Below are 13,794 nucleotides of genomic sequence, written 5' to 3' on the forward strand. Positions count from 1 at the left end.
CTTCTCAAGCCTTTGTGTTAGGACAGCGGTTGATGACAACGCGATGGTGCAGAAGGTGATCTCTATCATTTATTGGGAATCTAATGCGCAATGTTTATTTGTTGTATCTTTTTCTAGGAATTGAGTGTAGTGCCCTTGAAAACCCTAGAGAGAGTCCAGCGCAGAGCCATGAGGATGATTAAGGGAGTGGAACATCAGCCTTATGAGGAGAGGCTGAGGGAGCTGGGTCTCTTTAGCTTGGAGAAGAGGAGACTGAGGGGTGACCTCATTAATGTTTATAAATATGTAAAGGGCAAGTGTCATGGGGATGGAGCCAGGCTCTTCTCGGTGACATCCATTGACAGGACAAGGGGCAACAGGTGCAAGCTGGAACACAGGAGATTCCACATAAATACGAGGAAAAACTTCTTTACAGTGAGGGTAACCAAACACTGGAACAGGCTGCCCAGAGAGGTTGTGGAGTCTCCTTCTCTGGAGACATTCAAAACCCGCCTGGACGCATTCCTGTGTGGCACGATCTAGGTAATCCTGCTCCGGCAGGGGGACTGGACTAGATGATCTTTCGAGGTCCCTTCCAATCCCTAACATTCTGTGATTCTGTGAAGACCATGTTCTGAAACGAGACCTCAGGAGTGGCGCAATATCTCTGCATTTGCTTTCTTGGTGTCCTCAGTTAAGTAGCCCATTACTGCACTGAGGTTATAAAAACATACAAACCCTTAAAGAAGTTTGATCAACAACATAATAACATGTTTGTCATCAATCAAGCTGAAATCTTTGCCTCACAAAAACAAAGGCTAGCAGGTGTCCATGCACACTCCTAATGTCATTACAAATACCTGGGCAAACTGTTAAACTTTGCGCAGGTGCCACTGATTCAAATCTGCTGGAGGAAGAAGAGAGTTCACTGGTGGTGTGCCTTGTGCTTGGGGGACAAGACTTGGAAATGTGGTAATTCACCCTGCAGACCTCTGAAAAACACTATTCTTGTATGAACATCAGGTCAGTGTTTTCAGCTTCAAGGCAGGTGTGTGAGTGGAGTTTCAGTTCTTGTGCACTGTATGGGTTTGCAGAAAGGAGGTACAACCTTTGTTTTGAGAGACTGGAAGGATTTAATATTTTTCTCCTTAATGTATGTAAAACAAGCCTGAGAAGTGTATTTTCCAAGTCAGTGCTCCTGTTCATCTCTTATTTCTGTTAATATTTAATCTGTTGTGGACTTGCTCGGCTTTACTGGAGGCACTATTCAGAAAGCTGGAGCATCCTGGTGGCAGCGTGCCTCGCTGTGGTCAGAGGGTAAGGTGGGTCGCCCTGATGCTGGACTCTACCCTGAAGTCAGTCCTGTTTGTTGCCATGTTTTATGTGCACACAGGAGACAGGCTGCCGGGGTTAACTGGGAACACAGATTAAACTGTTTCTGCTCACAACTCTTTTGGCAACTGTTGGAAGTAAATACTTAATAGAAGAAACCAAGAAGCTTTTTAGTGTTCAAAAACTCCCTCTCCCTGCTCCTGGTTTTCTGACCCTTGTAATGTAACTCCTATAACCCCTCTGCCCTTCCCTGCCTTGACTGGCAACTCAAAACAAAATCAGGAAAAATATGCTAGCGTAAAAATACAGTGCAGGCGCCTATGGTTGAAAACTGTTATCAGTCTTGAAGAGAAGGAAATCAACTTTGAAAAGAGGGAAGGGCAGGTCAAGCAAACATGGTTTTGGAAAAACAGTGCTAACTTTCCTGGGGGTGTCTCACCAAATGTCTTTGAGAACTTATTTTCTGTTGTTTAAAAAGCTACCTTTTAGCTTGTAATGGAGTAGAAAAACTAAAAATGCTCCTCAGATGCTCAGAGTCTGACTAGTATTAAAAAAGTGTGTATATATATGTACTGACCTTCATTTGTATTTAGGCCAGTGTCATAATATCTGAGTGCCTGAGTAATAATGAAAATGTGTATTGCACTTCACTACCATATTTTCAGTGTGTTGCACTTATCTTCTGTAAAATAGAGAGATGTATGCAATGGTGAAATATTCAGCTTTTTTAGGACTTTGCTCAGCCCCAGTTAGTGGCCTTAGTTGTGGGGTTTCTCTCAGCTGTAAAGCTGGTGGAGTTGATGTGGAAAGGCGACAGCTGGATGTTGTATTTAGCCCCACCACTGCTCTTATTGCAGCACAGGATCTTTCCAGTGTAATTAGTGAATAGGTTTTTTTTGGTAGCTGAACAAGATGTTAGAAACCTATTGTTTATTTATGGTTTTCTGCATCGATATTGATTTAGCCTTTAGGCCAAAACAGTTTAACTGGAAAAACACATCATTCAATGTTTGACTTCTTAAAACACATAGCATGCTCCTAGGACATGCTATTTTTAGGGCTTAAAAAAAAAGGCCCTTGGGAGGCAGTGTGATGCTCTGCTGCAGGAAACAAGATCAGCTGCTCGGCAGCGCCCAGCGCGGGCTGCCCCCGACCCCTCGGTACTGCTGCCGGCAGAGCAGCCCGCTTTCCTGCCCCTCTCCTCCGCCCGGGGCCGGTGCCTGCCCCGCTCGGCTTCCTCGGAAGACCCCAAGTCAAAAATAAACTGCCTCAGCCCGCCCGGCCACCGCCCCCTCAGCGCCTGGGGACGAGGGGGGCTGCGCGAAGCCTCTCCCCTGAGGGAGCCGGGGCCCGGCACGGCCCCGGGGCTCCCGCTGCGGGGCGGGAACCCAGGCAGGGAGCCCCGAGAGGGGCCGTCCCGGCAGCGGGCCGCGACCGGGCCGGGCACCCGCCACTCTCCTCAGGGCCGCCGCTCTCCTCAGGGCTGCCGCTCGCCTGGCCTCGCCTCAGGGGGCGGTGCGGCCTCGCCCCCGCCGAGCTGAGAGGCGGTGCCGCCCCGCCCGCCGCCACTGCAGTGGGAGCCGGGCGAGGATGGCGGCGCCGGCGCGGGAGCTCACGCAGAACCCGCTGCAGAAGACGTGGGAGCCCTACGATAACGGGCTGCCGGCGGGGCACAGCGCCCAGCGCGGCGGTGAGCGGGGGGGCGGCGGGGAGGGAGCGGGGGTCTGCCCGGGCCGCGCTGTCGCAGCCCCGGCGGGCTGTCAGCGGGAACCCCGGGCGGCCGCTCCTCCTCGGCTGTGCTGCGGCGGGTGAGCCGGGCCCCGCGGAGCCCCTCCCGGGGGGCCATTCGACCTCGACGGGGTCGGCATGTGAGGAAAGCGGCGTGAGGGACCGGAGCCGGGAGGGCCCCGCCGTGACCGTCCGCCCTCAGCGCCCAGCCCTTTGCCTGGGCTTTAACGCCTGAAACGCCGGGGACGGCGCAAGACCCCGAAGGTGCTGGATCTGTGCCCAGCGGAAGGCAACAAAGCTTGGCTGGGAAGAGTGTCTTTTCTGGTTGCTTTTGTTAGTGTTTTTTTGGTTTTTGTTTTGTTTTGTTTTTAAAACGCTCTCGTTCCAGTCAGCCTTTATATTCAGTTTCTCTTGAAAAGAGACCTAAAAATGTCACTTTTTTTTTTAAAAAATTTTTTTTTCTTTCAAGGCCAATGCTGTATCAGGCCATCTGTTGTATGAGTTAATGGCTTTCCTCATTTCGAGGTGCAGCCAACCAATTCTCCAGCCTCTAAAGACTTTGGCTGTGGCGTTTGTAAACCATAGTTTATCAACAAACTTAGCCTCGCGGGTTTTGTGTTTTTTTTTTTTCTTTCTTTCTTTTTTTCCTTACTTAAATAACTGAGGTTCAGTACACGGCAGTTTTGCAGACAAAAGGGGCTTTGTCGTGTGGAATTGTTTTTATTTGTCATGCAAAGAGGCTGCGCTGACAGAATGAGCTGAGGGCTCTGCTATGGCAGGCGTCCATGGGCTGCTGCCCCTCGGCTCTGGTCTTGCTTTGGTCCAGCCCCTGGCAAAAAAAGAAGCCCAAACTTTCTTGGTTTCTGCTAGGCAAGCAGGCGTGTGTTTCTGTGTGAACTGAATTACTCCAGCATCTGAAAAATACTAGGTGTTAAGAGGAGATGAATGCTGAAATAAGAAAAGGGTCAGCAAGCGTGTATAATTGCTTTTGTAAACACACTGAAGAGAATGCTTCATTTTGGCCTTAACGTGGCATCTGTTTTCCAAACAAAATAACATTTGTTATAACTTTGACACAGGCACTGTGCTTTACCAAAAAAACCTAACAAACAAACAACCCAAAACAAAACCCCAAGGACAAAATTGCACGTTGGTCACATGTAATCTGGTGACATACGGAGTTGTCTTGGCAGAATTATTTAGTTTCTCTTGACTATAAACTTAACTTAAAAATTACTTCACATTCCTGTTTTTTTTTGTAGGATCCTGTAGTTTCTGATGCCCAAGACCCACTGTAATTGAAAAATCTTTTTGCTAGAAAAGCAGATTTGGAAATATTTTTTTTTTATACTTTTGCACGCATTTGCTCTTGCAGTATGTCTGCAGTCATTCGTGATACATCAGAATTACAGACAGCCTGGAGAGGAGCAGAACTGACTCTTCCTTGATAAAATGGTCTATCTTGTTTCAGCAAACTGAGAATGCGTTGTAATTTTTCCCATGCAAGGGGGCTGTAGAGTCCTTTATCCTCAGATTCCCATGAATGGTGCATCACCCCGTGTTCTGAGGAGGCAGTGGGACCTGCGGGCCCTGTCACCGTGCTGTGGCAGCTCAGGATGGACTGCCCAGACTGGGTCATTTGGGACAGTGCTGGGTTGACCAGTTCCACTTCCTGCTTTTACAGGTAACTCTGTTAAACGTTACTGTTGAAAAGAAAAATACAAGCGGGAAGTGGATTTCTTGTCCTCAAGAGTAGCTTTCCAGTGGAAGCAGTGAAGCTATTTGCTCTGATTTCTTCTGAATTTCTAGACTGAGCAAGGTGGACTCTTTCAGTCTCCTTTGGTTGGGTTTTTTATTTCCTCGTTCATGCGGATGACCTTTATCTGCACTACTTAGAGTCTTTCTAGAAGGTGTATGAGCAGAATGGTGCACATTTCCAGTTGAGAACTCGACAGATCCATCTTCAAAGGGACTTACCTGTGTTAGCTGTTTTTAGTGTGATTTTCTAAAAGTTGTAGCATCTGTAATTACCCAGGGAAGAAGAAATCTGGCTAGCTGTGCTAGGGTTTGGCTGTCGCAGGGCTTTAAAGAGCTTGTTCTTTTTTAGCCTGTGCATTACAAAGTCTTCAAGGAGGAATTCTGAGTGTGGGCAGCCTGCTGAGCAGACTGAGCTTTTACAGCTGGTGAGACCAATAAAATGAAGGTAACTGTTCTAAATGACCTTCCAAAGAAAGACTTGAAGGCAGTAGAAATGCACATTTTTATTAATAACTGCCACTTTCCTTTTGTAGTCTTTTGTGGTCTTTTGTGAAAGGTTTTGTCTGTAAATAGGTTGCACTAAAGCTACTCTGGGCATCGGATGTCAGATTGCTTCAAGCTCCATGAATCAAGCAATGGGCTACAAACATGGACATAGAAAATAAATAGCCAAGTGTGCTATAGTGAGAGTTGTTTTGAGAACCTAGCAGATAGATGTTTGTAGAGTGAGACATAAATAGTGAACTTCCTGTGGTTAAACATTGTTTTTCCTCCTACTACAGTTAACGGCTTTGTTTCCCTAAAGCTGCTGGAATTTGGTCATTCGACTAATTTATATTTGCTGTATGTACAGCAGTATGAATGTACGTCAGGTCAAAAAAAAAAGGGTATCAAATGAAGATTATATTTGCTCTAAAGAACTCTGCCCTTTGAGCTCATGCTGCTTATGTGTATTTGCACTCCCAACCCTGGGAACTGAAGATGGAGAAAGTGAATGAGGTCAGGACAGCATCCAGCTGTAGCCTGAGGATCAGAATGGATGATGGGGCCATCGCTGTTGGCATCAAAGCTGTAGGAAGCAAACGGTAACCCTGAGCAAGTGGATGGCAGAGCTGCCGGGAGCAGCTGGTGGTACAAGGGCTGGCTGGAGCACCAATGTGAATTCTGAATCCCTTGTGCCGAGGTGATGTTAGAAACTGGTGATTTGGACAAAAAGAGGAGAGACAAATTAGATGATCGACTTCTTCAGGTATAGGAGCTAGGAGGATGAATAGCAGGGTGGGGAACTCGTCCGTGTGGGATGCGAAGAAGGGTGACTGATTGTCATCATTGATCAACAGGAAAAAAATGGATTAGCAATAGTTATGTTGGATAAGTGATAGGGGAAAACATGCAGGACTAACCTTATTTGGAAGGATGGTTGTGTTGGCTTATGGTTAAAGATATTTGTGTATGAGCCTCTAAATAGTACAGTGATTTCAGAGAACAAGCCTTGAGTTGAAGGGCATAGAAACAGCAAGAATCCTTCATAAACTTGAGATGGCTAACCGTAGCAGCTTGATATCAAAAGCATCTGACCTTAAAACTTGACTTAAAAATTTAACGTAGATAAGGAAAAAACAAAGTCCAGTTTGGGTGAAAGGAAGGGACAGCTGATATGTTAGGTAGTAGTAGGTGAACTTGAAAAATACCAGCTCTTGTCTCTGATTTCACAAGGTCATGTGAATTTTGAGAGCTGATGAAATGCTGCACAGCTGATCTGCGTTGTTCAATGTCCCAGTTTTGTTTCACAACCTTCTGCATCTTGTGTTATTTCACAACAGAGTCCAAGAGGCAAGAAGTGATCGTGTAGTTTCTTCTTTCCTTGACTGTTAAGTCTTAAACTTCAGAAGGGTAGGCAGTCATAATTTTACTCTGAGCTGCTTCTTGCTGTGTTGTTCAGTGGTATATAACAAATTTTGAACTCGGAAAATGACTTTGCTTAAATTGCAATACTTTGTTTTAAAGTGCTTCATCACTTGGCCATTTTCCTTCACTGATTGGTATTTGGGCATGTTTTTTGTGTGTTCCCTCTAAGCGAGGGGATGCACCGTACAGTTCTTTTTGAGGCTGCTATTTGTAAACATGAGATCTTACATGCATATATTACAAACATCTGTTTTAAAGAAAAAACCTGAATGAAGTCATAGAGTATCTTTAGCAAATGATGGCATACAACCCCTGTAAGTTTTGGTTTGCTGTTCTGAATGTGTATGTTTCTGTAGCAAAATTAGAGTTGATAGCACATCCACAGGTTGGGGCTGTTGAAAACCCCTAGGAGTTACATATGTGAAACAGTATTAAAAAATGAGTTTGTTTTCTCGAGACTAGATTGCGTAGAGAGATTTCTGGAGGTAAACCAGTGATAAGGAATAGAGAGAAAGCTGCATTTAGGACTCTGCCTTGGCTCTGGACCTTGCACCTATATAACTAATTCTGTGCTACAAGTTGTTTTTCATATAAAGTGAGTGATGGTGAGGTGCTGTGAAAAGGGGAATTGAGCATTATGCTGTTGGGAAAATATTAAACTAAAGAGGCTTTTTTGTTCCAGGAGTTAGCTATATGTAACTTGTGGTTTCTTTGGGTTTTTTTGTCAGTCCACATCCTCATGTCAAAATTGCTTACATTTCTTCAAAGGAAGAAATCTGTAAATCTTGAGACACTGACATTTTAAATCCTGTCATTGGAATGAATGTTCCTCCCCACTTACAGCGAGTGTTGGTATCATTTTGTTGAGAAGGTTGTGGTTCAGATAAAGTGAAAGAAAATTTAATTATTTTTAAGTATTTGATACATCCTCAGAACTTTGCATTTTTGTTTAGTCTTGACTTGCTTACTAAGCTAATGAGCAAAATTAAGCCTTGTTAGTGACACAGGATTGTAAGGGAGAAAACAATCTGTTTGCTATGCTGAGCCTTATGTATGCTCTTGAGAACGCTACACTGAGGTACAGAAGAAATAAAATAGCTGCTTTATGTGCTTTTATTTCCAGTCCTGTCATTTAGCTGTTGACATCTGCTGTTCTGGCCAGCAAATGTGCTTTTGACTTCTACTTCCCAATGCATACGTGCACTTGTCACAAAGTGCCACCTATGTAAGTGGTATTAGACGGCAACCACTGTTGGCCATCAACACTAACAGTGCCCCAAATTTTAGATTGTAAACTGGCATCCTCTTGTGGAAGACAGGAGTGCTTCCAGACCAGCTCAGTGCTAATGGGTGATATGTGCCGTAGCACTATGCACTGTGTGGTGGTGTTTACAGGGCTATGGCACTGTGTAAAAGCAGAGTATTTAACATCACTGGAATCAGTGGTATTCCTCTTTTTGGTGTGCAGGGCATCTGTCTTACTGGTATCTGTCTTTAAAGAAGGAAAGCACTCTTGGTCAGCCTGGCACCTAATCAGAATAGGATTGCAACTTGTTTGATTGGGATCAGCAGGTAATTCCCTTGTTTTCTGCTCTATGATTGCACACTAAGTAGCAGTGCCTGGAGTGATCAGAATAACAGATTAGGTGTACATGGTAAACTGTATGCGTAGGGCTCTAATAAAGGCAATTTTGGTAGTTTTTGTACTTTCTTCGAGGGAATTAGCGAGGAAATTAGCATAAAAATACTCGTGATGTCAGACTTGCACACTGACTGCTTGGCAGTGGGAGGAAATGTCACTCTTGGATGTTGTTGTAATTTCATTGCTCTGGTTTGCTGCTCAGTGAGAAGTTCTAGCACAAACCAACATCAGCAGTAGGGCGTTAAGGAGAGGCCATCGGTGTAACCTGTGAAGCAACCATTTAAGTGGGTTGCGGGTTTCTTCACAGGAGCTTGCTAGCCCTTTTGCAAAGTTGAGTTTTGCTCCAGTATAGGTTTATTGCTGCATTACCAAAAGACACGTGTTCTGTAAGAAGGCTAAATTTGTATGGCTCACTCTGGGGGGGAAATAAAAAAGAGGTGATCTCGGTATAATGCTAGTTGGTAAATTCTGTTTGGAATGGGCAGGAAAGCTTGTTTCACTCAGCACAGGTCCCTTGCAGAGCAGGTGGACCTGAGGCAGTGTACAGAGCCTTTCCGTACAGGTCCTGATTTGTCTTTGTTTTTGCAACTCTTATTTCAGTGCTTACACTGGAGAATTATTTAAAACTCAAGCTAGATATTTCAGATGAAGAACCTTTCAAATTGGCTTTGAAGAAAAATGTCTTCTCTTTAAATTTCTAGGGGCTCAGGGATTTTTCCCGTCTCAGTGTTTTGTTTTATTGTCCTTAAACCCAGAAGCAAAGCTGTTAAACTTAGTAAGCACTGTACTCTTTGCACTTCAGAGACTTTGTTTCTCGTGAGCCTTCCTTCCTGCTCTTGGAGTCGGCGTTCACAGGCCTGAACTTAGGACAAAGAGGAAAAGGGTCAAGAAAACATTATCCTTCTTGTTTATAGGCATCTGCGCAGAGGAGCTTACTCTGAGGGCTTTTATCAGTGTCCTCCCAGAGACATGCATGTGTTTGGATGGATCTGCTTTGGTTGCATTCAGTTCCCTATAACTTTCATTACATGGAGTAGGCTGTTTTATGGGTTTGAGGTTAGGTATGGTTTTCCCTGCTCTTTCTCATGAAAAGTGCCTTATTTTTAATGGGTTTGGGTTTTGTTGTTTTTCTTGTCAATGTGCGTTTTAAGAAAGAGCATCTGTCTTTGCTAATCTGTTCTTTCTCGATGGGTTTACTATGCAGAGTAGCTGTGCCAGGTTCATGCAAGCGACTTACTGGGATGGGACTTTGTCAATCCAAGGTTTGGGAATCTCGGGCAGTCACAGTACTTCGTACAACAGTTCGGTTATGCTTTACAGCGTAATGCTGAGGTTTAGTCTTTTGGAGCAAATTGACGACTTCTCTGTCAAGACACTGAGGAGATTGATGCACATGTCAATTGTATAGAAATTAATTCCCTTTGAAATATGGGATGGAGGGAGCCAGTGGTATCTTTGCACCACTTTAATATCTTCTTTCTTTTTAGGTTGTTCCTTGTAGCTGTGATAGATTCATGTAAGGTATCCATAGTTTTTTGCCATTAAAATGTTCAAAAACTTGTCATTTGAAAGGAAATGCCTCAAGGGTTTCAGTTTATACATATAACTTCCTTAACTTCATACCATGGGGTTTTTTTAAATGGAACAGTCTGCCTTTGATTAAGAGTATTTCTGTATGTATATCTGTATATCAGATTATTGGACCTGATTGCGTAGAATACTTGTGCTTTATTCTTAGTAACCATTGAAGAACAGTCAAAATGAGCTTTGTTTCAAGAGAGACTTTTGTGTTAATATTTAAAGGAGAAATAATAGTGAGTACCATGTCATACTATAACGTATTAAGCTGCATCTGTCATGCTTGTTTCACTCAAAACCAACAAGTTGAGCAGTGTTGAGGTCTTGTCTCAAAGACTTAAAAATTATCTAAGATTTGTGTACACCTTGCTGTTTCCTTTCAATGCAAGCACTGAACTGAGGTACATAAGGGGCGTAAGATGTCAGTGTCCTTTTTTTGGTATTGTTTTTGATGTCTTAAAACATGTATGCAGATACATAGGTTTGTTGTCTTCTGCCTGTATACAACTCACGTGTTGCACTACCACTGACTCGCCCTTCCGAAATCCAACACAGCATTAAGAAACCTGGTTAGGTCCACCCTACTCCTGAAGAAACCCCTTGACATAATGAGACACCGTGCATGAGCTGCTTGAACGGTCACTTCCTCAGAGGGCACACGGATTGTAATTTTCCACCTCAGTGTAAGCCTTTGCTTTGTGGGAACGCTAATGGTAAATCCTAGTTTTCTGTTTTTCTGTTTCAGTATGTATGACCAATTGCCCTACTCTGATTGTCATGGTGGGTCTCCCAGCAAGAGGAAAAACCTACATCTCGAAGAAGCTGACACGTTACTTAAATTGGATTGGAGTGCCTACGAAAGGTGATGGGTTTACTTCTGTTTATGTCGGAAGGACAGGGCAGATGTGAGGTGTTTTATAAACCTATTACCCAGTAATTTTGTTGCAGAGTTTGACTACTTAAAATCCTTCTGCTTTGTTAACTTATTTTTAAGCAATAGCATACACAGGCTCGCTGTTCCCTTTAGGTGGTAATTAAATTCTGGTGACTGTTCATTTACCTCCTTGTTCTGCCAGATGCCTAAAGCAACTTCGTGGCCTTTTTTTCCCCCCTTTCTTTATGTGGGTGAAAGGGAACCTCATTTACAAGCAGACGAGCAGTCAGCACTTCTGGGTTAAAGTTCTGACTTCTCCATCTTATTTTCTCTGTGAACTTTGTGCAATGTGTAATTCTCTGTGTATCTCTTTGTTTAACTGCATTTGTGGAATGAGTTACAGCTCTTTGAATATTAAGAGCCCAAGGAACTGAAGCAGCCACTTGTTATCACTCTCTTAAGGGCTTTATATGTGTGTTTTGAGTGGGAAACGACACCTCAGATTAGCTACGCCAAGGACCTGGCTGTCCCACCTCATTCCTGAGCTCCTGTGGTATCTTGTCCCAGATTGACAAGTAAACAAGACCTAATCCATTTGAGGTTCTGAGCAGCCATCTCCGCTGCCTTCTCCTCTATCTCTCTAGAAAAAAAGTGTTCTGTGATTCTGTGTCTGGTGCAGTAATGGCAGCTTTATAGTTATGACTAGTTAATCATTTAAGTAACATTAAACATGTTAGGTCATACTGAAGTGTAGACTTTTGGCTGGATACTCAGAGACGTATTTCCTCGTAGCTCTAAGAAGTCAAGATGAGTTTTTGCCTATATTTAAACTGCCTTTCAATTCCAGGGTATAGCTTTTTGAGTTGGTGTTTTCTTAAGCTCTTAGAAACTTGTCTGATATACTTTATTTAGATGAGATGTTATGGAGGATATGTTGTATTGTTTGAGTATGAGAGTTTACAGGATTTAAATTATGACTTCATAATTCAAAGCTGTTTTCACAGAGTATACCCTTTCTGATGAGCAGTATCAGATATTTAGGGACTTCAGTTTTATCCATTAGGCTGAAATGGAATAACAATCTAAATAGATTAACCTGTATCCAAGTTGATAAAATGTATGTGATACAACTATGCTTGTATGTTAGATACACATCTAACATACATTTATGTAGATGTTGTGTATATATGTCATTGTGTTAAGCATTTTACCACGTGAACTTTGAAAAGCAGAAATCCAGTATTGGACAACAAACAAGATATTGTCCATGTCTGGCTCATGCTTGGTTGAATGTATCCCAAATACAGTAAAATAGGTAGGAGTGCGCAGCTTTAGTTATAGGAAAAGTTCCACGGGCTACTGTGAGCAGCACATCAGAAAATAAATGCACTTGTGCTTAATAAAAAATAGTTAGAGCATTGCTGAATAATTTTACAAAAATATCCACCATAAAGTTACCATATGAGCTTCCATCCTAGGTTGCTGGTTATGGTTTGTCTTTGTTAGAAAGGGTGACTTGGGATTTTCTTGGAAAACCACAGACCCTCCCTGTTGTTTGTGTCATCAGTGATGCAGTTTTGCTGAAGCTGAAATAAATTTAGAATATCTCACTGACTGAGGGAATAGGTGACACGTTGGATAATGCTTCCAGTTGGTTGGGACCGTATCGATATGTGATAAGTATCAAGTAGCCCTACCATCTGTTACCCTTTGGCTTCTAATGTCTTAAAATTAGTGTGTGCTTAAATATAGTAAGTGTTCTTGTCCTCTGAGACAGATGGTTAAAATTATGAGGTTATGTAAACCAGAGGAAAGATGAATGCCATCTTTTCATGTAACATACATTAAGCAAGCTATGGAGAGTTCAAGAACAGAAGGTGGAGGTAAATAGCCCAGTGTTGATGTTAGTTGAATGATTTCAGCCATCAGTTCTGTATTTTCTTTTATTCCTTCCAAAATACTGTGTCATTTAAAATGTGAAGTGGTTAAAAATACAAAGGACTTTTGTCTGGGCTTTTTGAAGGAAATGAGGTCAATTAGATGCCTGAATAGAATTGTGTTGCAATGTGGTTTTTAGATACTAAACTTTGGGAAGGTTTTTAGAATAGTTCTGTCTGTGTGGTAGTCATGATACCAGTTAGCTTTGTGAAATTTTTCCACAGGGGTGGACGCTAATAATGAGGGCTAAAGATTGTCTCACTAGATAGAACTTTGTCCTTTGCTGTGCATGACCCTCTTGCAATAACTGTTCTTTCTTATGAAATTAATTATTTTTGATTTTTAAAGGGCTATTGCCTGACAGCACTGGCTGTCTGAACTTCTTGCATGTTCTGCTTTTCTCACAAGGAGCCACCTCTTCATGTAGCCAGTATGGCCAGTGCTTATTAAAGCTGTCACAGAATAACCTGGATTGTACTATAATCCATGTCATACAGTTGACCACAAAAAAATTACATCAACATTGTTGAATTCAAACAAAACTTGACTTTTGGGGGGCTAAACAATATTTCTTTCTTTATCCTCTGCCCCCAATCCCAACAGCAATCTATCTACAGCAGCTGATGGTTGAGCTCTTTTATCCTATGTCTTTTTTTCTTAATTACAACTCAGCAATTGTGTCTATTACTTCTTTTCCTCTTTCCAGAATTGAAGTCTGGCAAGTAGTTATACCTTGGCAGCTTCTCAAACAGAATACTTCAGTTTGATCTAACGTTAAAAAAAATGCTTTGCAGTTCAGCAGATAAAACCTATAGGTCAGAAACAAGTTAAACATTAATTGCACTTCAGAGACCTATTTTCAGAGCTGTCGAATGAAATTAATTAGGGTGCTGTGTGGCAAAACAGAACTGCCTTGCCCTAATCCCATATCTGGTATTGTGACGCGTGTATGGCCACAGACCTTATAGACCTTTGCCCAGATAAGGAACAGTTTTTCTTTGACCACTGTTAAGAGATCACAGTGAGATTATGCTCAGTACTTACAATGATTTGATTT

At 42.8% G+C, this 13,794-nt stretch overlaps 1 protein-coding gene across 8 annotated transcripts in view; it reads left to right on the plus strand.

The window, feature by feature from the left end:
• Positions 1-13,794, plus strand: part of LOC137667640 (6-phosphofructo-2-kinase/fructose-2,6-bisphosphatase 4) — a 53,059-nt gene that overhangs the window by 13,333 nt on the left and 25,932 nt on the right. For 5 of the 8 annotated variants that reach the window (XM_068408580.1, XM_068408582.1, XM_068408583.1 and 2 more), the window contains one exon: positions 10,671-10,787. In XM_068408580.1, coding sequence (XP_068264681.1) covers positions 10,671-10,787 — 117 coding nt within the window. Of the gene's footprint in view, positions 1-2,892; positions 3,002-3,213; positions 3,304-10,670; positions 10,788-13,794 lie in introns of those variants that run through there. The other 3 variants (XM_068408577.1, XM_068408576.1, XM_068408584.1) reach the window with 2 other exon arrangements.

Source organism: Nyctibius grandis, chromosome 10, assembly GCF_013368605.1.
Source record: "Nyctibius grandis isolate bNycGra1 chromosome 10, bNycGra1.pri, whole genome shotgun sequence".
Classification (NCBI taxonomy): domain Eukaryota; kingdom Metazoa; phylum Chordata; class Aves; order Nyctibiiformes; family Nyctibiidae; genus Nyctibius; species Nyctibius grandis.